This window comes from Oncorhynchus clarkii, chromosome 4, assembly GCF_045791955.1.
Source record: "Oncorhynchus clarkii lewisi isolate Uvic-CL-2024 chromosome 4, UVic_Ocla_1.0, whole genome shotgun sequence".
Classification (NCBI taxonomy): domain Eukaryota; kingdom Metazoa; phylum Chordata; class Actinopteri; order Salmoniformes; family Salmonidae; genus Oncorhynchus; species Oncorhynchus clarkii.
Window position 1 is genome coordinate 11,180,206 of NC_092150.1, and position 27,894 is coordinate 11,208,099.

The following is a 27,894-nucleotide window of genomic DNA, read 5'->3' on the forward strand; positions in this document are numbered from 1 at the left end:
ACATTTTTGGGGCTGCCTCTCGGGCTTCCAGCCGCACTGCCGTGCTGCCTCCTCATTACCGGCGCCTCTCTGCTTTCGCTGCCTCCAGCTCTGCTTTAGGACGGCGATATTCCCCTGGCTGAGTCCAGGGTCCTTTGCTGTCCAGAATCTCTCCAGGTATCGCTGCCTCTCCTGCTGCTGCTGCTGCCTGTTACCACGCTGCTTGGTCCTTTCTTGGTGGGTGGTTCTGTAAGGGCTGTCTTGGGTGGAAGAAGGAGAGGACCAAAGCGCAGCGTGGTTAGTGTTCATCTTTTTAATAAGAAACTGAACACTTAAAAAATGAAAAACATCAAAGTGACACCCGAAACAGTTCTATCTGGTGCAGACACACAAAGACTGAAAATAACCACCCACAAAACACAAAGGAAAACAGGCTACCTAAATATGGTTCTCAATCAGGGACATCGATAGACAGCTGCCTCTGATTGAGAACCATATCAGGCCAAACACAGAAATAGAAAATATAGAAAAACCAACATAGACTGCCCACCCCAATTCACGCCCTGACCATACTAAATAAAGACAAAACAAAAGGAATAAAGGTCAGAACGTGACATTATAGTGGTGGTCCCCAAGCTGTCCCAACTGTTTTGGTGCTGTGACCCACCAAATGCTTTTTTGGAAAGTTCCCATGTACCAACCAAATTATGAACTATCTAGCTGAAATAAATATTTTTGGTCACAATTCATGGCTCAAATAGAATCCAATGGAATCCACCAGTGGATTCAATCAGTTCATTTTGGAGAACACAGACCTATAGGGTTTCTCCACACATCTGCATGTGGCGTTATTTCTAACTTGCTCCTACTTGTGACTAAAGACATGTTTTACTGCTCCTCAACGGATGACATCCAAGTAATTCACCTGTTTCTGTCTTTCTGTAGGACGTTCTTCTGAGTCACTTCATCACCCAGCCTGCCAAACAAGCCATATCCACCAACCACCCGTCTCATTATCTCTGACATACTTCTATCGTCACAATCAAATCCCTGCATCAAACTGTTTCAAATGCAACGCTGATCATTACTGAAAACAAGTCTGTTCAACCAGAACCACACTGTGATGTGCTACCTGTAAACTGTCTATGAACTTCATCCTCTGTTGAGTTTCATTTAGATCCCAGTACAGATACTTCTGATACTTTTGATATATATAATAATATGAATCTGGGGTACATAATCCCCAGAGCCATATATGTAGAGAGTTGAGACATTGAGGTTACTGCATTATTATGTATTTACATGACACTACAAAATGATATGGCAGCCATGTTAAATATGGGCAATATTTAAACGATGCTGTGTAACTGAATGTCTACAATTAGAACATGATTTCAACATTATAAAATGTGGCCCAACTCTCTAAATACATGTCTCTGGTTACCCCCCTTCTTCTCATATTTGTACACGACAGCAAAATAAGTGTATCTTATTGAGTTTTGAGTGAAAACCTGAACTCCGAAGAGCCCGAGTGTCAACAGGCCTGTATTGTTCTTTCCCAAGTGGAGCTGGCAATGCTGAAAGTCTAATTAAATGCTTAGTGCATCTCAATGAGCTTCTAGTATGCTATAGATCAAAGCATGAGCTGCCAAACACCCAAACATGTTCGTAGAGACTAATGGCGAGTAAACTGTAGGCTTCCAGAAAATAAATACAGAGGCACACACTACATATATACGCACCCAGTCATTTATTGTGTTAACCACCAATGTTTCGGCATCACGATGCCCTCGATTTACCCAGTAAATGACTTCAAGTTTATACTGTGTATATATGCAGTTATTTTATTTTTATAGCCTTCTAGTATGCCATAACAAGCCCTTGGCTCTCGTTGAAATAACACCCCTAAGTCCCCAATTAAAGGTGTTTGATATTATCATTCCGTTACAATGAGTAAATCAGAAGCAGACCCCGAGACCCAGCAGGTAGGCAGGCACACTGTGATGTAATCAATGTCCCTCCTCTGAAATCAACGCTCTCAGAATCAATAAAGGTATTTGTTGACTTTGACTGATGAGATTTTCTTGACTTAGACGATTCAGACAGCTTATAATGCTAGAATTCTAATGCATTAGTTAGTTTAATTTCTCTCTCATTGCATTCATTAAAATATTGTAGTGGATATCTTAAATCTCACTCATTATGCACTCCTGTGAAATTATTAACGTCCACAGGGGGCAGTCGTGATCCACACCTGGTCTGATTTTACAGTACTTGGCAAGGTCTCCCTTAATGGTTTGGTAATTAATTTGGCCACTTGTCGTGTCATACTTACACTGCGGGAACACATAAAATATTCATCATAATTATTGTAGCCTGTGTAAAATCGGTTGTTAATTTATCAATTGCATGTGTCTACAAATGAAGTAGTTCAATTAAGAGTGCATGCCTAGAGCTATAATACACAAGGCGATGATGTAATAGCAATGCTCACTGCTCAGGCAATGACGTTCAGTTCATTTTCAAATGTGGTGGAATACGTGACTGTCTATAGACCATTGTGTGTGAATGTATTGGATCGACCGGTTTGTGTACAGTAGTCGAAGGCTCATGCTCAAGACAAAGGTGGCCCAGAAATTGTGTCTCTCATTCCCTGCTCCACGGTAACCGGTTTCAGTACCGTGGCCAGCTCCTGGTAAAGGAACAGAACCCCAGATGGTCACGGAATCCATCCATCATTTCTGACAGTTAACCAATTGTCTTTTGTTTGAGGACGTGATGGACTCTAGCTTCGTTTAAAAACAAATAGGGAAAAACTCTGGTCTCTGCAGATGTGATTTCTTGTTTGTTTCTTTCAGTGTTTTTTGTTATTGTTCTTTTTTGGAAACTCATTCAGGACAAGAGGAGAAGGTAAGAAGATGCACAACATCTGCATTTTTTTTGTCCGTTTGTAAAAGAACTCCCGTAGCCTACTTTTGAATGAAAATCATCTGTCTAGAGGGGCTTTTTGTTGCGCTCGGTGACTGAAGACATGTTGAAAATTACAGTGGAGTCAAGTCCAGTTGCTCTTGGAACGTTATGATCTCACGACACAAACCGGTAGGTGTTTTGGATCTGTGGGCGATGGCTCAGCTGTTGAATGAGTTGGTCGAAACAGTTACGGTGCATTCAGGAAGTATTCATACCCCTTGATTTATATTCCACGTTTGGTTGTGTTACAGCCTGAATTCAAAATGGATTAAATCGATTTTCTCTCACCCATCTACACACAATACCCTACAATGACAAAGTGAAAACATGTTTTTAGAAATGTTTTCAAATTTATTGAAAATCAAATACAGAAATGTATTTTCACACCCCTGAGTCAAAACTTTGTAGAAGCACATTTGGCAGAGATTACAGCCATAGGTCTTTCCACACCTGGAAGGTGCAACATTTGCCCACTATTCTTCGCACAATTATTCAAGCTCTGTCAATCTGGCTGTTAATAATTGCCAGACAACCATTTTCTGGTGTTGCCATGGATTTTCAAGAAGATTTAAGTCAAAATTCTAACTTGGCCACTCAGGAACATTCACTGTCTTCTTGGTACAGTAAGCAACTCCAGTAGATTTGGCCTTGTGTGTTAGGTTATTGTAGTGCTGAAATGTGAAGTAATCTCCCAGTGTCTGGTTTAAAGCAGACTGAACCATGTTTTCCTCTAGGATTTTGCCTGTGCTTAGCTCCATTTCGATGGATCGGTTACTGACTGACTGAATGAACTGAATGAAAGGAGAACGAGAGGATAGGTCACTGAGGTCCTACAGAGGGGGTATAGAGGGTATTGGGTAAATATATAAATTATATACAGGGAGGGAAGAGAGGAGTGGGGTAACTACAATGTTGTTGACCCATCCTCAGTTATCACCTATCACAGCCATTAAACTCTGTAACTGTTTTAAAGTCACCATTGGCCTCATGGTGAAATCCCTGAGCGGTTTCCTACCTCTCCAGCAACTAAGTTAGAAAGGCTACCTGTATCTTTGTAGTGACTGGATGTATTGATACACCATCCAAAGTGTAATTCGTAACTTTTTTACCCATCTACTAATAGGTGCCCTTCTTTGCCAGGCATTGGAAAACCTCCCTGGTCTTTGAGGTTGAATCTGTGTTTGAAATTCACTGCTCGACTGAGGGACCTTACAGATAATTCTATATGTGGGGTATGGAGATGAGGTAGTCATAAAAAAAATCTTGTTAAACAATGTTATTGCACACAGAGTGAGTCCATGCAACTTATGTGACTTGTTAAGCAAATTTGTACTCCTGAACTAATTCAGTCTTGTCATAACAAAGGGGTTGAATACTTATTGACTTAAGACATTTCAGCTCTTCAATTGTAATTAATTTGTTTAAAAAAAATATATATATATATATATATATATACATAATTCCATTTTGACTATGGGGCATTGTGTGTAGGCCAGTGACCCATTAAGTGAACATTTAATCCATTTTAAATGTAGGATGTAACACAACAAAAGGTGAACAAAGTACTTTCAGAAGTATTGTGCACCGTATCTGTTTTAGAGTGAAATAAAACTCCAATGAGAAACCTAGGCGTTTTTATATTTGGCCAAAATTACTCACCAGCAATGTTGTGTCTCTCAAAGAAGCTCATCATTTAGTTGTTTACTACTTGTTGTTTTAGTCAGAAAATGATGGGAAAATGTGACCATCTTGCTAAAAGCATCTCAAGACCTTTTGATGTATCATTAGGTAAATTAAGTCCGAGCCAGGCACTCATGCTCCTGGTATCCCTTTGTCATTTTCAGAGCAACTTTCTCTCCCAAAATAAAATGCCATAACTGACCTTACTTAGATCATTGACAACATCATCTTACTCTTTCTTTCTCACCACATCACGTTACACTAAAAAAATAAATATCCTCTTGTTTTTACAGTAACTTACTGGCAGCCAGTTACCTGTAAGTTACGGTAGAAAAAGGAACAGTATGTTACCGTACCATATTTTACGGTATACTGTTACTATTTTTACAGTATAATATTTTATGGTATACCAATGCGGTTACTGTAATATATTTACAGTACCAATAATGCTACTGTAGTTGTTTTACGGTTACAAATAGTCTTACTGTAAAGCCTCATTTACTTATTTCCCAGAGTGCCTTTTCGAGTGAATTGTAGCATTATCAACCATGACTATATTTGTTAGTGATACAGACAAGGTTGTTGATTTCTTTATTTTCAGTCCTGTGGCCTTCACTAAGTGAGTTCTTAGTTGAACGTTATGATTAAAATTAAACATTTCATGACAATGTATTACATATCTCATAAGGCCTTATTTTGTGGCCTAGTTTTACCCTAACACAGTGGCCTGAAACTCATGGTTTACAGGCCACATCAGGCCTCAAACCAAAAAACTATTGTCACATGCGCCGAATACAACTGGTGTAGAATTCACCGTGAAATGCTTTCTTACAAGCCCTTTGCAACAATGCAGAGTTAAAAAATTAAATGGTAATACAAGAGGAATAAATAGAATACACAAGAATGGAACTATATATTGTACAGGGAGTGTCAGTACCACAACAATGTGCAGATGTATGAGCCACTTTGCAAGCCAGCGTAATGTGACTTTCCTGTAATTTTCCCTGGGAAACCTGGTAAAGTTATCAGTATTTTTCACCCTACTTTCAAATCACATTATCCTGGCTTGCAAAGTGATGTGTATTGGAATCCAGCCAGTGTTAGAATTTTCAACACTTTGAATTTTCATTCACCCACAACCTGCATTCAGAATAACTATCAGGGTTAGGGACATTGTGGAGACTATCTAAACCATTTCAACTGGAACAACCATTTCAGTAACGGGTGCAAAAAGTCTAAATGATTAGATTCGTTTTTTTTTTTGTTTTGTTATCTTTGTCTAGCATAAGATTATACCAATAATAATAGTCTTGTTATGGTACACAGTACTCTTACTGTAATCTTCTGTTTTACCATTGTTTAAAAGTTGTAGTTACTTGTAACTGGCTGACAGTAAATTACTGTAATTAAAACTGTTTGACAGTACCATTACTGGTACTGTAATATATTGTAAGGGGTTGGAGAAGGAAAAGGGAAGAGTTGTTTGAATTCAGGCTCAGTGATGTTGCAATTTGTCTCATTTCCACAAGGGGCGTGCTTACATGTAGCTTCCTATTTTGTGTGAGCTTGGTTTACGTTTCACAATGAACAATTATTTATTTATTTCATATTAAACCACATGGCCACAAACAAAGCCATGCATATAAAATAACAAAACAAGTACCAATTCACTAAGAATAAAATATTTTATTTATAATAATAAATTGCCAAATGGTTTTCTCTCTTGCTTCAGAGGATGTGTTTGGGTTTTGTTGTCTGTGTGCTTTTAGTGTGGCATTCTCTTTGGAACATTCACGAATACATTAAGTGAACTGCATTTTTTACAGTAATCTGCCAAATACATTACATTTTTCTCGACCATTGAATTTCTTCCCATAATGCAATGTAATTCATGGTAATCTACAGTATTCAGTTATACAGTCTGCTACTGTTGATTATATAGTAATTTACAGTGACAATTTCAGGATAAAAAAAAAAGTTTACCTTAGAGACCAGTGCCTGGTCCAAACACATCTATAATCCAAGTGGTACATCAGTTTAACAAAGGTCTACACATATCACTGATAAATTGGGAATCTTCTGACAGCAGCTAAATAATATCATCCAAGTGGCACAATAGCCTATCACTGGCAGCTAAATAATATCATCCAAGTGGTACAATAGCCTATCACTGGCAGCTAAATAATATAATCCAAGTGGTACAATAGCCTATCACTGGCAGCTAAATAATATCATCCAAGTGGCACAATAGCCTATCACTGGCAGCTAAATAATATCATCCAAGTGGTACAATAGCCTATCACTGGCAGCTAAATAATATCATCCAAGTGGCACAATAGCCTATCACTGGCAGCTAAATAATATCATCCAAGTGGCACAATAGCCTATCTGTCATGTACTGTCATGTTGTGTCTTGTCTCTGTCCTTTCCCTTCACCCTGTCTCCCTCTGCTGGTCGTTGTTAGGTTACCTTTTCTCCCCCGCTTTCCCCCAGCTGTTCCTTGTCTCCTCTAACTACCCATTCACCCCGTTTCCCACCTGTTCCCTTTTTCCCTCTGATTAGGTCCCTATATCTCTCTCTGTTTCTGTTCCTGTCCTTGTCGGATTCTTGTTTGTTGTGTTTCATGCCTGAGCCAGACTATCGTCATGTTTGCTGTAACCTTGTCCTGTCCTGTCGGAATCTGCCGGTCTATCTGAGCCTACCTATGTTTGGTTATTAAAGAAGCTCTGTTTAAGTTAGTTCGCTTTTGGGTCCTCATTCACTCACCATAACAGAAGAATCCGACCAAGAATGGACCCAGCGACTTCGGATCCTCTCCACTCAGCCGTCGAGATCCAGGGAGCGATGCTAGGCAGACACGAGCAGGAATTGTCTGCTGCTCGACATGCCGTTGAGACCCTGGCCACCCAAGTCTCCAACCTCACAGAACAGGTTCACCATCTCCGCCTCGATCCACCGGCCACTTCCAGGGCTTTCGAATCTCCGGAGCCCAGAATCAATAACCCGCCGTGTTACTCTGGGGAGCCCACTGAATGCCGCTCGTTCCTCACCCAGTGTGATATTGTGTTTTCTCTCCAGCCCAACACTTACTCCAGGAGCACTGCTCGTGTCGCCTACGTCATATCTCTCCTTATTGGACGGGCTCGTGAGTGGGGCACGGCAATCTGGGAGGCAAGGGCTGAGTGTACTAACCAGTATCAGGACTTTAAGGAGGAGATGATACGGGTTTTTGATCGATCTGTTTTTGGGGAGGAGGCTTCCAGGGCCCTGTCTTCCCTATGTCAAGGCAATCGATCCATAACAGACTACTCTATTGAGTTTCGCACTCTTGCTGCCTCCAGTGGCTGGAACGAGCCGGCTTTGCTCGCTCGTCTTCTGGAGGGTCTCCGCGCTGAGGTAAAGGATGAGATTCTCTCCCGGGAGGTTCCTTCCAGCGTGGATTCCTTGATTGAACTCGCTATTCGCATTGAGCGACGGGTTGATCTTCGTCACCGAGCTCGTGGAAAGGAGCTCGCGTTCTCCGTTGCCCCCCTCTCCGCATCACTACCATCTTCCTCTGCCGGCTCGGGAGCTGAGCCTATGCAGCTGGGAGGTATCCGCATCTCGACTAAGGAGAGGGAACGGAGAATCACCAACCGCCTCTGTCTCTATTGCGGTTCTGCTGGTCATTTTGTCACTTCATGTCCAGTAAAAGCCAGAGCTCATCAGTAAGCGGAGGGCTACTGGTGAGCGCTACTACTCCTGTCTCTCCTTCAAGATCCTGCACTACCTTGTCGGTCCATCTACGCTGGACCGGTTCGTCAGCTTCCTGCAGTGCCTTAATAGACTCTGGGGCGGAGGGCTGTTTTATGGACGAGACCTGGGCTCGGGAACATGACATTCCTCTCAGACAGTTAAAGGAGCCCACGGCCTTGTTCGCCCTGGATGGTAGTCCTCTCCCCAGGATTCAGCGTGAGACGCTACCTTTAACCCTCACTGTTTCTGGTAATCATAGTGAAACCATTTCTTTTTTAATTTTTCGTTCACCTTTTACACCTGTTGTTTTGGGCCATCCCTGGCTAGTTTGTCATAATCCTTCCATTAATTGGTCTAGTAATTCTATCCTCTCCTGGAACGTCTCTTGTCATGTGAAATGTTTAATGTCTGCTATCCCTCCTGTTTCCTCTGTCTCTTCTTCACAGGAGGAGCCTGGTGATTTGACAGGGGTGCCGGAGGAATATCACGATCTGCGCACGGTGTTCAGTCGGTCCAGGGCCACCTCTCTTCCTCCACACCGGTCGTATGATTGTAGTATTGATCTCCTTCCGGGAACCACCCCCCCCCGGGGTAGACTATACTCTCTGTCGGCTCCCGAACGTAAGGCTCTCGAAGATTATTTGTCTGTAGCTCTTGACGCCGGTACCATAGTCCCCTCCTCCTCTCCCGCCGGAGCGGGGTTTTTTTTTGTCAAGAAGAAGGACGGGTCTCTGCGCCCCTGCATAGATTATCGAGGGCTGAATGACATAACAGTGAAGAATCGTTATCCGCTTCCTCTTATGTCTTCAGCCTTCGAGATCCTGCAAGGAGCCAGGTTTTTCACTAAGTTGGACCTTCGTAACGCTTACCATCTCGTGCGCATCAGGGAGGGGGACGAGTGGAAGACGGCGTTTAACACTCCGTTAGGGCACTTTGAATACCGGGTTCTTCCTTTCGGCCTCGCTAACGCTCCAGCTGTCTTTCAGGCATTAGTCAATGATGTCCTGAGAGACATGCTGAACATCTTTGTTTTCGTTTACCTTGACGATATCCTGATTTTTTCACCGTCACTCCAGATTCATGTTCAGCACGTTCGACGTGTCCTCCAGCGCCTTTTAGAGAATTGTCTTTTTGTGAAGGCTGAGAAGTGCACTTTTCATGCCTCCTCCGTCACATTTCTCGGTTCTGTTATTTCCGCTGAAGGCATTAAGATGGATCCCGCTAAGGTCCAAGCTGTCATTGATTGGCCCGTCCCTAAGTCACGCGTCGAGCTGCAGCGCTTTCTCGGCTTCGCAAACTTCTATCGTCGTTTCATCCGTAATTTCGGTCAGGTGGCAGCTCCTCTCACAGCCCTTACTTCTGTCAAGACGTGCTTTAAGTGGTCCGTTTCCGCCCAGGGAGCTTTTGATCTCCTCAAGAATCGTTTTACATCCGCTCCTATCCTTGTTACACCTGACGTCTCTAGACAGTTCGTTGTCGAGGTTGACGCGTCAGAGGTGGGCGTGGGAGCCATCCTTTCTCAGCGCTCCCTCTCTGACGACAAGGTCCACCCATGCGCGTATTTTTCTCATCGCCTGTCGCCGTCGGAACGTAACTATGATGTGGGTAACCGCGAACTGCTCGCCATCCGGTTAGCCCTAGGCGAATGGCGACAGTGGTTGGAGGGGGCGACCGTTCCTTTTGTCGTTTGGACTGACCATAGGAACCTTGAGTACATCCGTTCTGCCAAACGACTTAATGCGCGTCAGGCGCGTTGGGCGCTGTTTTTCGCTCGTTTCGAGTTCGTGATTTCTTATCGTCCGGGCTCTAAGAACACCAAGCCTGATGCTTTGTCTCGTCTCTTCAGTTCTTCAGTAGCCTCCACTGACCCCGAGGGGATTCTCCCTGAGGGGTGTGTTGTCGGGTTGACTGTCTGGGGAATTGAGAGGCAGGTAAAACAAGCGCTCACTCACACTCCGTCGCCGCGCGCTTGTCCTAGGAACCTTCTTTTCGTTCCCGTTCCTACTCGTCTGGCCGTTCTTCAGTGGGCTCACTCTGCCAAGTTAGCCGGCCACCCTGGCGTTCGGGGTACGCTTGCTTCCATTCGCCAGCGTTTTTGGTGGCCCACCCGGGAGCATGACACGCGTCGTTTCGTGGCTGCTTGTTCGGTCTGCGCGCAGACTAAGTCCGGTAACTCTCCTCCTGCCGGCCGTCTCAGGCCGCTTCCTATTCCCTCTCGACCGTGGTCTCACATCGCCTTAGATTTTGTCACCGGACTGCCTTCGTCAGCGGGGAAGACTGTTATTCTTACGGTTGTCGATAGGTTCTCTAAGGCGGCTCATTTCATTCCCCTTGCTAAGCTTCCTTCTGCTAAAGAGACGGCACAAATCATCATCGAGAATGTTTTCAGAATTCATGGCCTTCCGTCAGACGTCGTTTCGGACAGAGGTCCGCAATTCACGTCTCAATTTTGGAGGGAGTTTTGCCGTTTGATTGGGGCTTCCGTCAGTCTCTCTTCCGGCTTTCACCCCCAGTCTAACGGTCAAGCAGAACGGGCCAATCAGACTATTGGTCGCATCTTACGCAGTCTTTCTTTTCGTAACCCTGCGTCTTGGTCAGAACAGCTCCCCTGGGCAGAATACGCCCACAACTCGCTTCCTTCGTCTGCGACCGGGCTATCTCCTTTTCAGAGTAGCCTCGGGTACCAGCCTCCGCTGTTCTCATCTCAGTTCGCCGAGTCCAGCGTCCCCTCCGCTCAGGCTTTTGTCCAACGTTGCGAGCGCACCTGGAAGAGGGTCAGGTCTGCACTTTGCCGTTATAGGACGCAGACTGTGAGGGCTGCTAATAAGCGTAGAACTAAGAGTCCTAGATATTGTCGCGGTCAGAGAGTTTGGCTCTCCACTCAGAACCTTCCCCTTAAGACGGCTTCTCGCAAGTTGACCCCGCGGTTCATTGGTCCGTTCCGTATTTCTCGGGTCATTAATCCTGTCGCAGTTCGACTTCTTCTTCCGCGATACCTTCGTCGCGTCCACCCGGTCTTCCATGTCTCCTGCATCAAGCCCGTCCTTCGCGCCCCCGCTCGTCTTCCCCCCCCCCCCCCCCCATCCTTGTCGAGGGCGCACCCATCTACAGGGTCCGTAGAATTTTGGACATGCGTCCTCGGGGCCGTGGTCACCAGTACCTCGTAGATTGGGAGGGGTACGGTCCTGAGGAGAGTAGTTGGGTTCCCTCTCGGGACGTGCTGGACCGTGCGCTGATCGAGGATTTCCTCCGTTGCCGCCAGGTTTCCTCCTCGAGTGCGCCAGGAGGCGCTCGGTGAGTGGGGGGGTACTGTCATGTACTGTCATGTTGTGTCTTGTCTCTGTCCTTTCCCTTCACCCTGTCTCCCTCTGCTGGTCGTTGTTAGGTTACCTTTTCTCCCCCGCTTTCCCCCAGCTGTTCCTTGTCTCCTCTAACTACCCATTCACCCCGTTTCCCACCTGTTCCCTTTTTCCCTCTGATTAGGTCCCTATATCTCTCTCTGTTTCTGTTCCTGTCCTTGTCGGATTCTTGTTTGTTGTGTTTCATGCCTGAGCCAGACTATCGTCATGTTTGCTGTAACCTTGTCCTGTCCTGTCGGAATCTGCCGGTCTATCTGAGCCTACCTATGTTTGGTTATTAAAGAAGCTCTGTTTAAGTTAGTTCGCTTTTGGGTCCTCATTCACTCACCATAACACTATCACTGGCAGCTAAATAATATCATCCAAGTGGCACAATAGCTTATCACTGGCAGCTGGGACACAGTTATAGGTTATACAAGGATTCCTTGGATGTGCTCCAATAGAGTCATATGCATTCAGAAAGTATTCAGACCCCTTCACTTTTTCCATTATTTGATACGTTACAGCATTATTATACCCTCCCCCCCTCTAAATGTGGGTTGCCCTGCATTCCCATTTGGTAATCCGACCCTGTATCACGTGTGTTGTTATGTGTTATTTCTTTCCTCGTGGCAACTGGAATAATGTGTGTGTGTGTTTGTGTGAGAGAGAGAATGCTGCCTCTATGTCACTAAATTATGCATGACCAGCATTCACCCCTGACCCTCAGTCAACAAAGAACATAATTTGGAGCACTACTGACATATGCACACACACGCGCACACACACACACACACACACACACACACACACACACACACACACACACACACACACACACACACACACACACACACACACACACACACACACACACACACACACTCTCTCTCTCTCTCTCTCTCTCTCTCTCTCTCTCTCTCTCTCTCTCTCTCTCTTTCCTTTCTACTATCCACCAGTTATCTCAAGATCCCAAGAGAGGTTAGCGTACTCAGAAAAAACATATCTGTAGTTGTGTTTGAATGACTGTGTGTAACCAGAGCTCTCCCCAAGTCGTGCAAATAACTACTCTCTCATGTTGTGTTGAACCATAGAAACAACCGAGAAGAACTAGTTACTCTCCTCTTCTTCTGGAATTGGCAGGATAAACCCATTGGGATCAGACATCTCTTAAAATGTCCTGATGAATGTTCACAGAGACCTCTAGGTTCACTGAGAGGACAGTGAATACCTAGCAGTGGACTGAACAGCTGAGACGGTTGCCTGCCTGCCTGCCTGCCTGCCTGCCTGCCTGCCTGCCTGCCTGCCTGCCTGCCTGCCTGCCTGCTTGCCTGCCTGCCTGCCTGCCTGCCTGTCTGTCTGTCTGTCTGAAAGGCTGCCCATAACATGAAACCAATAACACATACCTGTTCCTGAAAGGCTGCCCATGAAACCAATAACACATACCTGTTCCTGAAAGGCTGCCCATGAAACCAATAAGACATACCAGTGCACAACTGGGGCAGCTGAAAGGTAGGAAAGTCAGTCAGTCAGTCAGTGGTCTCTTTGGCCACTGGTCAGTGATTTTCTGTAGGTTTGCTGAAGGTTCCAAGAGCTTTCGACCGTGAGTTCCATTCTGAATAGTTCCACATTCCGCATTAAAGCATTCCTCTGAGCCAGTGTTATGTTTTGCCCCTCCCCTTTTAATTCTGCTAGCTGGATCTCAAATTCAGAACACAAAAACATTACGCGTAACACAGCCACAGGGGCAGCTGAAGCTGTATGTGAATACAGAGGAGAAAAGAAAAAAACTAGGTTAGGAATTGTTGGTTGTTGTACATCAGACCTGGGTTGAAATACTATTTGAAATAATTTAAAATACTTGATCTGTGCTTGATTGCTATGGAACCAATAGAAAAGTCTGAAAAGTGCAAAACCCTGCCGACCTGACACTCCAGGCAGGCTAAAGCAAATGCAGAACATTTTGAAACATTTCAAATAGTATTTCAACCCAGGTCTGTTGCACATGTCAATCAAAATTAAGATAGAAAAGCTATAAAATATATATATAGAGTGTATATACACTACACATACAAAATTATGTGGACACCCCTTCAAATGAGTGGATTTGGCTATTTCAGCCATACCCGTTGCTGACAGGTGTATAAAATTGAGCACACAGCCATGCAATCTCGATAGACAAACATTGACAATAGAAAGGCCTTCCTGAAGAGCTCAGTGACTTTCAACGTGGCACCGTCATAGGACGCCACCTTTCCAACAAGTCAGTTTGTCAAATTTCTGCCCTGCTAGAGCTGCCCCGGTCAACTGTAACTGCTGTTATTGTGTTGTGGAAACGGCTAGGAGCAACAACGGCTCAGCCGCGAAGTGGTAGGCCACACAAGCTCACAGAACGGAACTGCGGAGTGCTGAAGAGCGTAGCGAGTGAAAATTGTCTGTCCTTGGTTACCACACTAACTACCGATTTCCACCTGGCAGTCCGACGGACGAATCTGGGTTTTGTGGATGCCAGGAGAACACTACTACACGCTTCACCACCTGGCAGTCCGACGGACAAATCTGGGTTTTGTGGATGCCAGGAGAACACTACCTGCCCGAATACATAGTGCCAACTGTAAAGTTTTGTGAAGGAGGAATAATGGTCTGGGGCTGTTTTTCATGGTTCGGGCTACAACCCTTAGTTCCAGTGAATGGAAATCTTAATGCTACAGCATACAATGACATTCTAGACGATTCTGTGCTTCCAATTTTGTGGCACCAGTTTGGGGAAGGTCTTTTCCTGTTTCAGCATGACAAAGCCCCCTTGCACAAAGCGAGATCCATACAGAAAGGGTTTGTCGAGATCGGTGTGGAAGATCTCAACTGGCGTGCACAGAGCCCTTATCTCAACCCCAATGAACACCTCGGGATGAATTGGAACGCCAACTGCGAGCCAGGCCAAATAGCCCAACATCAGTGCCCGACCTCACTAACACTCTTGTGGCTGAATGGAAGCAAGTGCCCGCAGCAATGTTCCAACATCTAGTGGAAAGCCTTCACAGAAGAGTTGAGGCTGTTATAGCAGCAAAGGAAGGGGGGGTCAACTCCATATTAACGCCCATGATTTTGGAATAAGATGTTTGACGAGCAGGTGTTCACATACTTTTGGTCATGTAGTGGATATTTAAAATTTCTTACTGGAGATGTCTGTGAAGGCTACTGGGTATGTCCCTCATGTCAACTTATTCCTATGTTTCCCACGCCTTCCCACTTGGGGAGGTATTTTGGTGCGGGACAGGAAGTGAAGGGGCAGAGTTACAGATTTGGCATTCCCCCAGGCTCAGGTGTCGAGGCAGGGATCAGGTATCGTGTCTAGACGACCAGCTGTGCATCTTCACTCCGTGCCCCTTCCTCCCTGCCTCTCCCGCTGGAATCAGGAGTCACCTCTGAACTTAAACACATCAGCTGGCCACTGCACAGATTATCTAATGAATGATATATTATATGATATAATTTGATATAATTTGATATAATGATGATGATGATAATGATATAATTTATGATATAAAGATTAGTCAATCTACTCTGTGCATTTTGTAGCTCGGGCTGATAAACTTTGTGAGCAACCTGAATGTCTTTGAGATCTATAGAGAGTATAATCCTCAACAAAAAAAAGAACAGCATAACATACTTAACATTTCAGGATGCCTTGCCTTTTTCCTGTCACTGTGTTATGTGGTTTAGTGTGTATGTGCAACCTAGTTATTCTGCCCCCACTGTGTTCTTTCTGGCCCTCAGGGCTTAATGTGCTGAATGTGTAGAAATGTAAGGAATACATGGAGGAATATGATTATGTGATTCCTAGAAATTCCATTCTGTTTGGGATTTAGATTTAGCATGTTTCGACATTCTTCTCACGTACCTCTCGTCTCTGTGATGTCAGCATTGGTACTTCTGCTTCTGTCTAGTTTTCACTCTCTCTCTCTGTGTTTTTCTCTCCTCTTTTCATTCACGCTCATCCGTCCTCTTCTTTGATTACCCCCCCCCCTCTCTCTTTCCTCTGTGTCTTGTTCACCCCTTTCTATTTCTCTCACCATCCCTCTATCAACTCCCTCTCCCTCCCTCCCTCCTTCCCTCTCTTCCTCCCTCTCTCCTTGCCACCTCTAGCAGGCCGTCTGCTCTTTAGGGACGAACCATCTCACATTCAGCCTTATGTATCATCTTGCAAGGTCGACTCTGAAATCTTATTTACAGGAATAGCAGGTGCATCGAGGAAGGGCTCCGCTCTAGTCTGTGTGTGTGAGTGTGTGTGTTTTGTGTCCTTTTGTCTGTGTTATGTGTTCCAGAAGAGCTGTGCAGCGTTTTGCATAAGAGAGCGAGCAGACAAAGCCGGCCGGCGGGCAGACGCTGGTGTAAAGGATGTGTGTTGGAGACTGGGGACCAGAATGTAGGAATTTATTACCAGCAAGCTCTCTGCTGACAAAGCTGCATCTTAGACACCCGGAGAGGATCGGAGAGGGGGATGCTGTCTCCCTCTAACTGGACTGTGACTGCTCTTTGTCTGCTCCCACCTCTCTACATCTCTCTCCTTTCTTCTTCCCCCCTCTCTCTATCTCCCTCCTTGCCCTCTGGATCTGGGAGTGAGGATGTGAGCGACGAGAGGAACAAAGAGAGGAGGTCACATTCTAACCTTCTAACCTCAAGACCTGCTAATGGAAATACATCTAAAAAGGAACAACATGCTCTGAGAGATTCTCTCTCTCTCATTTTTCCTCATTTTTCTCCTCCTCTTCCTCCCCTTCTTCCTCCTCCTGTTCCTGTGTCGGGTTCCTCCGTAGAGTCACGGTTCCACCATGTCCTTGGCATTCTGTGGAAACGAGAACAACTCGTTGGCATACAACGTGGACCGCGGCGTCCTCAACAACGGCTGCTTCCTGGACGCGCTCAACGTGGTGCCGCACATCTTCTTGCTCTTCATCACTTTCCCCATCCTCTTCATTGGTGAGTGTCCGCACAAGGTGAGAGCCCCCCGGCCCCATCACACACACAACAATCACATGACCGGGAAAGTATAGACACACACACAGCAAATTGGCCAGTGTTACCTAGTGTTGATTTTTCAGTATAACATTTCTAGTGTTGATTCAGGAGTTAAATGAACTCTGTAAGTGTTAATAACATTCAGTGGTGTAAAAGAATCCAAGTGTTGGTGTTAATAACCAATGTAAGAGTGTGATTGTGTCAGTTTTACTCTGTGGAGAGTAAAACTTTCCCATCAAAACCACGGCTCCATCATTATCATATTTCCCAGCATGCTCAACTGCAGCTAGACTTTTTAGGATTGTTTTTAATATCTGTGTTTTTGTATGTACATTGATTGAAGGCCTTATGATATTTGTAATGTATTGTCTTAAACAGTTACATATTCATGATAATATTACCCTACAATAAGAACTCACTTGGTCCAAAGGACTGAAAACAAACAAATTCAACAACCATTTCTCGGTCACTAACAAATACAGTCATGGGCGGTAAAGCTTTTTATTTGTTATTTTTGTTCACCCATGACTGGAGGTATTGTACAAGTTTAACTGCTACATGGTCATGTAACTTAAAGTGTGAGTTGGGCCACTGCCAGTTCTGAGCTCTTTGTAAATGCTTATGTAAGAACATGTGGTAATGGAGACTTGTGAATAATATTGTAATATCCTGACATAAAGACATACAAATGTGTAGGTGTAGTGGATAAAAACATTATGTACAGTACGTTTGGAAAGTATTAAAACTTCTTCCCTATTTCCACATTTTGTGACATTACAGCCTTATTCTAAAATGTATTAAATCAAATGTTTTCCTCATCAATCTACACACAATACCCCATAACAACAAAGTGAAAACAGGTTTTTAGAATTTTTATTCAGTATTCAGACCCTTTGCTATGAGACTCAAATCAAATAAAATCAAATGTATTTGTCACATACACATGGTTAGCAGATGTTAATGCGAGTGTAGCGAAATGCTTGTGCTTCTAGTTCCGACAATGCAGGAATAACCAACGAGTAATCTAACCTAACAATTCCAAAACTACTACCTTATACACACAAGTGTAAAGGGATAAAGAATATGTACATAAAGATATATGAATGAGTGATGGTACAGAGCAGCATAGGCAAGATACAGTAGATGGTATTGAGTACAGTGTATACATATGAGATGAGTAATGTAAGGTATGTAAACAAAGTGGCATAGTTTAAAGTGGCTAGTGATACATGTATTACATAAAGATGCAGTAGATGATATAGAGTACAGTATATACATATACATATGAGATGAATAATGTAGGGTATGTAAACATTATATTAAGTAGCATTGTTTAGTGGCTAGTGAATCAATTTCTATTATTAAATTGGCTGGAGTTGAGTCAGTGTGTTGACAGCAGCCACTCAATGTTAGTGGTGGCTGTTTAACGGTCTGATGGCCTTGAGATAGAAGCTGTTTTTCAGTCTCTCGGTCCCTGCTTTGATGCACCTGTACTGACCTCGCCTTCTGGATGATAACGGGGTGAACAGGCAGTGGCTCGGGTGGTTGTTGTCCTTGATGATCTTTATGGCCTTCCTGTGACATCGGGTGGTGTAGGTGTCCTGGAGGGCAGGTAGTTTGCCCCCGGTGATGCGTTGTGCAGACCTCACTACCCTCTGGAGAGCCTTACGGTTGTGGGCAGAGCAGTTGCCGTACCAGGCGGTGATACAGCCCGACAGGATGCTCTCGATTGTGCATCTGTAGAAGTTTGTGAGTGCTTTTGGTGACAAGCCAAATTTCTTCACCCTCCTGAGGTTGCTGTGCCTTCTTCACGACGCTGTCTGTGTGGGTGGACCAATTCAGTTTGTCCGTGATGTGTCCGAGACCCAGGGTCTCGAGCTTGGTGACGAGTTTGGAGGGTACTATGGTGTTAAATGCTGAGCTGTAGTCGATGAACAGCATTCTCACATAGGTATTCCTCTTGTCCAGATGGGTTAGGGGTTAGGGCAGTGTGCAATATGGTTGCGAAATTGAGCTCAGGTGCATCCTGTTTCCATTGATCATCCTTCCAATGATTTTACAACTTGATTGTAGTCCGCCTGTGGTAAATTCAATTGATTGGACATGATTGGGAAAGGCACACACCTGTCTACATAAGCTCCCACAGTTGAAAGTGCATGTCAAAGCAAAAACCAAGCCATGAGATTGAAGGAATTGTCTGTAGAGAGCTGAGACACAATTCTGGTACCCTGGGGAAGGCTACCAAAAATGTATGCAGCATTGAATGTCCCCAAGAACACAGTGACCACCATCATTTTTAAATGGAAGAAGTTTGGAACCACCAAGACTCTTCCTAGAGCTGGTCTTGGTCAGGGAGGTGACCAAGAACCCAATGGTCACTCTGACAAAGCTCCAGAGTTCCTCTGTGGAGATGGCAGAAACTTCCAGAAGGACAACAATCTCTACAGCACTCCACCAGTGCTGAGGAGTGGCCAGACGTGAACCACTTCTCAGTAAAAGGCACATGACAGCCCGCTTGGAGTTTGCCAAAAGGCACCTAAAGGATCAAACCAAGATTTAACTCTTTGGCCTGAATGTCAAGCATCACATCTGGAAGAAATCTGGCACCATCACCATGGTGAAGCATGGTGGTGGCAGCATCATGCTGTGGGGATGTTTTTCAGCTGGAAGACTAGTCAGGATTAAGGAAAAGTTTAATGTATCAAAGTACAGAGCGATACTTGATGAAAACCTGCTCAGGACCTCAGAAAACCAGACATGACAACGCAGGACTGGCTTCGGGCCAAGTCACTGAATGTTCTTGAGTGGCCCAGCCAGAGCCTGGACTTGAACCCGATTGAACATCTCTGGAGAGACCTGAAAATAGCTGGGCAGCGACGCTCCCCATCCAACCTGACAGAGCTTGAGATGATCTGCAGAGAAGAATGGGAAAAACTCCCCAAATGCCAAGCTTGTAGTGCCATACCCAAGAAGACTCAAGGCTGTAATCTTTGCCAAAGGTGCTTCAACAAAGTACTGAGTAATTATGTAAATGTAATATTTCTTTTTTTTTTGTTGCAAAAAATGTACTTTAATCACTGGTGGTGATGATCAGGAGGATGAAAATGACGAAGATATTATCGAGCCTTACTCCCTAAGATAATAAATTATTACTGAGCCTTACTCCCTAAGATCATCAATTATTACTGAGCCTTACTCCCTAAGATCATCAATTATTACTGAGCCTTACTCCCTAAGATCATCAATTATTACTGAGCCTTACTCCCTAAGATCATCAATTATTACTGAGCCTTACTCCATAATAAGATCATCAATTATTACTGAGCCTTACTCCCCAAGATCATAAATTATTACAGAGCCTTACTCATTAATAAGATCATAAATTATTACTGAGCCTTACTCCCTAAGATCATCAATTATTACTGAGCCTTACTCCCCAAGATCATAAATTATTACTGAGCCTTACTCATTAATAAGATCATCAATTATTACTGAGCCTTACTCATTCATAAGATCATCAATTAATACTGAGCCTTACTCATTAATAAGATCATCAATTAATACTGAGCCTTACTCATTAATAAGATCCTCAATTAATACTGAGCCTTACTCATTAATAAAATCATCCATTTATACTGAGCCTTTCTCCTTAAAAATATCATCAATTATTACTGAGCCTCTTCCATATGTTTCACTTTTTACATTTAACTATGCATTTATTAATTTAGCATAGGAATATACATTCCACTGTACAGTATGCATAGTACACAGTGTGTCCCCTATGATAAAACCCTTAACATTGTAACGGAAACCTGGCACTCGGTGAAGTCCCTTGTTGTGGGAAGCAACAAGCCCAACCAGCAGGAACCCTCTTCTACTGTCGGGGTTGGGTTACACATCCCTGCTCGCCTCCCGTCCTCTTTTGCCTGGTTACCCACCCCCTTTCCACTGGTGTCATAATCACTGTGTAACCGGATGGTCACCTCCGTGTCATCAATGTATGACAAGTTCACTGTGCCCCTGTCCCTGTTGTTAACGTTATTACAATGTGCTAAGGCATTCCTCCAGTGTCATTACCATTGCGTGACCTGTGTTTTGTCCCTGTGACAGCTGTTGAAAGGACACTAATGTGCCTGGCTATGTGTCATCGGCGTGTGACTGACCAGTTCACTATGTCCCTGTCACACTGTTGGAGGGAGGCCATTACAACTGAAAAGGAACCCTATTCCCTTACAGTGAACCACTCTGGGCTCTGGGAAAAAGATGTGCATGCCATACAAGATTTACCCTGAAACTAATAAGGACTGGTATTAACTAATTAGCTCAGAATGTAGATGAGATAAAAGAGAGAGACAAAAAAACAGAGAAAGACAGCAATAGAGAAGGAGAGAGAACTACTGTGTAAACTGATGCTAATGGTTATAGGTTAAACTCATAAACTCACAAGGACCACCTTGGAGGTGAACGGCTATGGAGCAAACTGATCTCTGTTTCTCTCTGACTCGCTCTGTCTCTCTCCTTCTCTTCCTCTCAGTTCAATTCAGTTTAAGGGGCTTTATTGTCATGGGGAACATGTGTTTACATTGTCAAAGCAAGTGAAATGGATAATAAACACAAGTGAAATGGATAATAAACACAAGTGAAATGGATGATAAACACAAGTGAAATGGATAATAAACACAAGTGAAATGGATAATAAACACGAGTGAAATGGATAATAAACACAAGTGAAATGGATAATAAACACAAGTGAAATGGATAATAAACACGAGTGAAATGGATAATAAACACAAGTGAAATGGATAATAAACACAAGTGAAATGGATAATAAACACAAGTGAAATGGATAATAAACACAAGTGAAATGGATAATAAACACAAGTGAAATGGATAATAAACACGAGTGAAATGGATAATAAACACGAGTGAAATGGATAATAAACACAAGTGAAATGGATAATAAACACAAGTGAAATGGATAATAAACACAAGTGAAATGGATAATAAACACGAGTGAAATGGATAATAAACACAAGTGAAATGGATAATAAACACAAGTGAAATGGATAATAAACACAAGTGAAATGGATAATAAACACAAGTGAAATAAACAATAAAACATTTAAAGTAAACAGTCACAAAAGTTCCAAAATTATAAAGACATTTCAAATGACATATTATCTATATATACAGTGTTGTAATGATGTGCAAATAGTTACAGTGCAAAAGGGAAAATAAAATAAACATACATATTGGTTGTATTTACAATGGTGTTTGTTCTTCACTGGTTGCCCTTTTCTTGTGGCAACAGGTCACAAGTCTTGCTGCTGTGATGGCACACTGTGGTATTTCACCCAATAGATATGGGAGCTTATCAAAATTGGATTTGTGCACATAGCTTGTCTTCTCTTGAGAGCCCGGTTTGCCTTGGGCTCCCTTTGTCAATAGCAAGGCTATGCTTGCTGAGTCTGTACATAGTCAAAGATTCCCTTCATTTTGGGTCAGTCACAGTGGTCAGATATTCTGCCACTGTGTACTCTCTGTTTAGGGCCAAATAGCATTCTAGTTTGCAATTTTTGTTTTGTAAATTCTTTCCAATGTGTTCCAATTTTTGTTTTCTCATGATTTGGCTGGGTCTCTCTCTCTCTCGGTTTCCTCCTTCCTTCTCCAGCATTCAATTAATTTATCTGTTAATGTGGCACATATATGTAACATTGTTTTAAGAGTTTAAGAGACTCCTGAGTCCTATCCCCCTCTCCAATGTTCACAGTGATTCAGTTACACTCACATTAAAAAATACCATAGTGTATACTATGGGAGGAATACTGTAGTATTCACTGCAGTGTTTTTGCAGACTTTACTGTAGTATTCCCTGTATTTTTTTTAGGGACTGAAGTCCACAAAAACACTACTGTGAACACTGTAGTATTTACTGCAGTATACTGTAGTATTGAAAAAGGTAGTATGTACTATATTAATTACTCTAGTGTTTTTGCAGACTGTAGTGTAGTGTAGTATTTTTGTGGATTGTAGTATATTGTACTATTTTTGCGGACTGTAGTATGGTATACTATAGTATTTTTGGGGATTGTGGTATACTTTAATAGTTACTGTTTTCTCAGACTAGTATTTACTAAAGTTTTGTTGTATTTCTATCTTTGAGATCTTTGAGAGGTGGGGGACTTTCTCCTTGAGAAAACCTGCAGGAGAATGTCTGTAGTATCTACTACAGTGTTTTTTTGTGGATAATACTGTAGTATTGACTATAGTATTCTACGGTATACAAAAATATTCTATAATAGGTACTACACGTGATCGAGGGATACTACAGTGTGTAGTATAGTATCCTACAGTATACTACAGTTTACTACAGAATTATATAGTAAATACTGTAGTATTCTATACTATAGTATACTCACCAGAGCAGGTGTCACTGTGCATGCGTGCGCGAGTGCCCCGTGCACGGACGCGTGCGGCGTGCACGGCATGCGCGTGTATGTCTATGTGTTTGCGTGCGTTCCAGCATTGCTGTGAGTGATTAACTCACCTCCCGACAGGGAAAGTGGCAGCCAGCATTAGCATAATGTAATTGGTAGGGAGATGTTGTTTAAGGCAGCAGTTGGATGCATTGATAATGACACTTTGATTATTATTTCATTTTAATGAGCATTTTGTCAGTACCACGTGTGTTTGATAACCCACAAGCACAGCAAAATAAGCTATTCGTGTCCTTTATTAAAAGCAGATTTGATTTGATTTTATTTGATTTGAAGCATGAACCCACTGGGCACAGACGTGTAGTCTGATTTACATTTGTTTGATTTGTCAACTAATGTGAATTCAACGTGAAATCAGCAAAATATTTCACCATGTCATTGAATTTAGGTTAAAAGTTGGGTGAAAAAAATACAAAATGCCCCTACGTTGATGACTTTTTACAAATCCAATTCATTTTCCATGTTGATTCAAGGTCATCACATAGATTTTGGGGGGTTGAAATTACCTGTAAACAATGTTGATTCAAACAGTTTTTGCCCACATGTCTAACTGGCTGCTACTGCCTGGCTCAAGACCACATTAGTCCATTGAGCTAAAATCCTAGATGTTAGCGTTTAGGAGCTGACTGTAATGAAAAGAAAATTCCAGCACACTGGTGATCTACAGTCTTTCTACGTCTACGTTTCTATAGTCTTTCTACGTTAATGGTAGTTTGACTGAAACATTGGTAAAAAAGATCCATTAAATGTCAGAAACATCTTGATCACCTATGTGCAGCCATTGTCACGTTCTGACCTTTATTCCTTTGTTTTGTCTTTATTTAGTATGGTCAGGGCGTGCGTTGGGATGGGCAGTCTATGTTAGTTTTTCTATATTTTCTATTTCTGTGTTTTGCCTGATATGGTTCTCAATCAGAGGCAGCTGTCTATCTGATTGAGAACCATATTTAGGTAGCCTGTTTTCCTTTGTGTTTTGTGGGTGGTTATTTTCAGTCTCTGTGTGTCTGCACCAGACAGAACTGTTTCGGTTGTCACTTTGTTGTTTTGTACTTTTGAAGTGTTCAGTTTCTTATTAAAAAGATGAACACTAACCACGCTGCGCTTTGGTCCTCTCCTTCTTCTACCCAAGACAGCCGTTACAGCCATTTTTATCTCAATATCAACTGATTTCTGGGTAACAGTTAAATACATTACTGTGATTATTTAAAATTTTTAAAAAATGGTCTAAAAGAAACAAAAATAGCTTCTTAGTAAAATGCAATTCCTCAAGCAAGAAGTTTGCTCGGACTGCTTGGGAGTGGTCTGAGGGAGGGGTCTAATCGGAGGAGCCTAATGGAGGGGATGTGTAACCTGAAAATGAGCTGCTGTTGGTAGTGAGGAGGGCAAACTCTCTTTGTTATTGGTCTATTAACTTATATGTCCAAAAACTCCACCCAGACACACAAACTGATACTTCAGGTGGTTTTTTCAAACAGCTTTTACAAGAAGTGCATTATCATAATTTTCACAATCACGTTTTTGACTACACTCCCTTTACCGAAGATAAAAAAGATCTTCATGCATATAGCAGCACATAAGGTGTGCGAGTTTACTTTATAATAGCTTTTAGGAGCTCACAGGAAGTCTCAGGCAAGGTAGAATTGTTCTCTTTCTGTCTAGACAGGCCTAGCTGCAGGCACCGGAGGCTACAGACAAGGTTACTGTTAAGGGGAGATTAGCTTGGTGACCCACCTCACAGTGAAGACCTTCAGACTTTCCCGGATGCCACTGATTCCCCTCGGATGACCTTTTATCTTGTCCTACTCCTACGACCTTTCATCTTGTCCTACTCCTACGATTTTTCATCTTGTCCTACTCCTATGACCTTTCATCTTGCCCTGATCCTATGACCTTTTATCTTGTCCTGCTCCTATGACTTGTCATCTTGTCCTACTCCTATAACTCACAAGGACAACTTCATTGTTAAGCTTTTCAAGGTTGGACTGGGAGTTAGCAGAATTGAATCTACAGCTTTAAGCAAATGTCTGGAAGTGAATACACCTGAAGGGGACTGTGTGTGTCCACCACAGTCCCTGTACGCAAATCAGTAGTCTGAGGTCTCTTATTTGAGGCCAGGATTTGATCTAATCAGCAGCAGATCCGCCTTATAGAGTACTTGACATTTGAAGGTAATTTATGATTGAGCTGACATGTTCAGCATTTACCGTGATTGCGGTATGTGTGAACACAAAACATTGCCTTTTAAATTGTGCATAGCTGAAAAAGCTTGATTGGATTGAATCCCGGCTGTAGACAAGTAAAATGTATAATATTATTGTGGATGCTTAGTGGAAATTGACTCTCACCTGTCCAACTCTCTCCTAGTGCTTCATTTGTAAATTGGGACCTGCCGGAACAAAAAGTGAGCTGAGAGGAGGGTGACCTGGGGGCTCGGAGGTACCAGAACGCATTAAAATAAAATATTATAATAAAGCAGGGCATATGTATCTTTGTTTTTGCGTGCTGGCATAGAGCACTAGAGTAGAGGCGCTTGCAGAAGTTGCACACAGGGGGATTCTTTTTCTAAGCCTAGTGTCTGGGAAAAGACACACTTATTGTACATTACTAGGAGGAAATTATAGTCCTGAAAAAACTTTCCAGTTTCACAGACTCACTCAATGATGCACAGCTCACTCACCGGTGATGGCCAATGCGCTCGTGCTGAAAGCCTATATCTTACTTGTTTTACTTTGCCAAACAATGTCTTTCACTCAATAGGCCTACTTGGAAGTTGATTACATATTTGGTAGCCTACAGACAGTTTAGTATTCTCTTTTCAGCAGAATCCAAGGCTTGTTTTGCATGTTGTTCACTGATAGATAAACAGTGCGTTCCCGACGGTAGGAATGCCTTGTGATTGGGCAACACACAAAACACACAATAAGCTATTCATCCTCTGTGGCTAAATGATAGACCTACTCCTGGTGTATTATTCTGAATTATTTAATTTATGCTGTGGCACCTCCAGCGCCCTTCCCTATGATTCTATAGGGAAATAAGTTTAGAAAAAAAAGACTCCCTTGCCCTCCATTTGGCAAATATGACCATAATTCTATCCTCCTGATTCTTGCTTACAAGCAAAAACTAAAGCAGGAAGTACCAGTGACTCACTCAATTCGGATGTGGTCAGATGACGCAGATGCTACGCTACAGGACTGTTTTGCTAGCACAGACTGGAATATGTTCCGGGATTCATCCACCTCAGTCACCGACTTCATCAATAAGTGCATCGACGACGTTGTTCCCACAGTGACCGTACATATATATCCAAACCAGAAGACATGAGGCAACATCCGCTCCAAGCTAAAGGCACTTATAAGAAATCCCTCTATGCCCTCAGACAAACCATCAAACAGACAAAGTATCAATACAGGACTGAGATTGAATCCTCCTACACTGGCTCTGACGCTCGTCAAATGTGGCAGGGCTTGCAAACTATTATGGACTACAAAGGGAAACCCAGCCGCGAGCTGCCCAGTGACGCAAGCTTACCAGACGAGCTAAATGCCTTTTATGCTCGCTTGGAGGCAATCAACACTGAAGCATGCATGAGAGCACCAGCTGTTCAGGACGACTGTGTGATCACAGTGTGAAAGGCTGGTCATGGCTCACATCAACATCATTATCCCGGGAAACCCTAGACCCACTCCAATTCACATACCACCCCAACAGATCCACAGATGACGAAATCTCAATCGCACTCCACACTGCCTTATCCCACCTGGACAAAAGGAACACATACAGTGCCTTGCGAAAGTATTCGGCCCCCTTGAACTTTGCAACCTTTTGCCACATTTCAGGCTTCAAACATAAAGATATGAAACTGTATTTTTTTGTGAAGAATCAACAACAAGTGGGACACAATCATGAAGTGGAATGACATTTATTGGATATTTCAAACTTTTTTAACAAATCAAAAACTGAAAAATTGGGCGTGCAAAATTATTCAGCCCCCTTAAGTTAATACTTTGTAGCGCCACCTTTTGCTGCGATTACAGCTGTAAGTCGCTTGGGGTATGTCTCCATCAGTTTTGCACATCGAGAGACTGAAATTTTTTACCATTCCTCCTTGCAAAAAAGCTTGAGCTCAGTGAGGTTGGATGGAGAGCATTTGTGAACAGCAGTTTTCAGTTCTTTCCACAGATTCTCGATTGGATTCAGGTCTGGACTTTGACTTGGCCATTCTAACACCTGGATATGTTTATTTTTGAACCATTCCATTGTAGATTTTGCTTTATGTTTTGGATCATTATCTTGTTGGAAGACAAATCTCCGTCCCAGTCTCAGGTCTTTTGCAGACTCCATCAGGTTTTCTTCCAGAATGGTCCTGTATTTGGCTCCATCCATCTTCCCATCAATTTTAACCATCTTCCCTGTCCCTGCTGAAGAAAAGCAGGCCCAAACCATGATGCTGCCACCACCATGTTTGACAGTGTTCAGGGTGATGAGCTGTGTTGCTTTTACGCCAAACATAATGTTTTGCATTGTTGCAAAATCTTTTTATGGATATCTTTAAGAAATGGCTTTCTTCTTGCCACTCTTCCATAAAGGCCAGATTTGTGCAATATACGACTGATTGTTGTCCTATGGACAGAGTCTCCCACCTCAGCTGTAGATCTCTGCAGTTCATCCAGAGT

The 27,894-nt window shown here is 43.1% G+C and overlaps 2 protein-coding genes across 2 annotated transcripts in view; both read left to right on the plus strand.

The window, feature by feature from the left end:
* The window catches only part of LOC139407564 (harmonin-like), a 34,436-nt gene extending 32,387 nt beyond the window's left edge, over positions 1 to 2,049 (plus strand). The window contains exon 20 of the mRNA XM_071151388.1: positions 925 to 2,049. Within this exon, the coding sequence (XP_071007489.1) occupies positions 925 to 937 (13 nt within the window). The 3' untranslated portion in view covers positions 938 to 2,049. The remainder of the gene's footprint in view (positions 1 to 924) is intronic.
* A 736-nt stretch (positions 2,050 to 2,785) lies between these two features.
* LOC139407565 (ATP-binding cassette sub-family C member 8-like) overlaps positions 2,786 to 27,894 on the plus strand; it is a 156,411-nt gene continuing 131,302 nt past the window's right edge. Inside the window, exons 1-2 of the mRNA XM_071151389.1 lie at positions 2,786 to 2,889; positions 16,520 to 16,682. Of these exons, the coding sequence (XP_071007490.1) occupies positions 16,535 to 16,682 (148 nt within the window). The 5' untranslated portion in view covers positions 2,786 to 2,889; positions 16,520 to 16,534. The remainder of the gene's footprint in view (positions 2,890 to 16,519; positions 16,683 to 27,894) is intronic.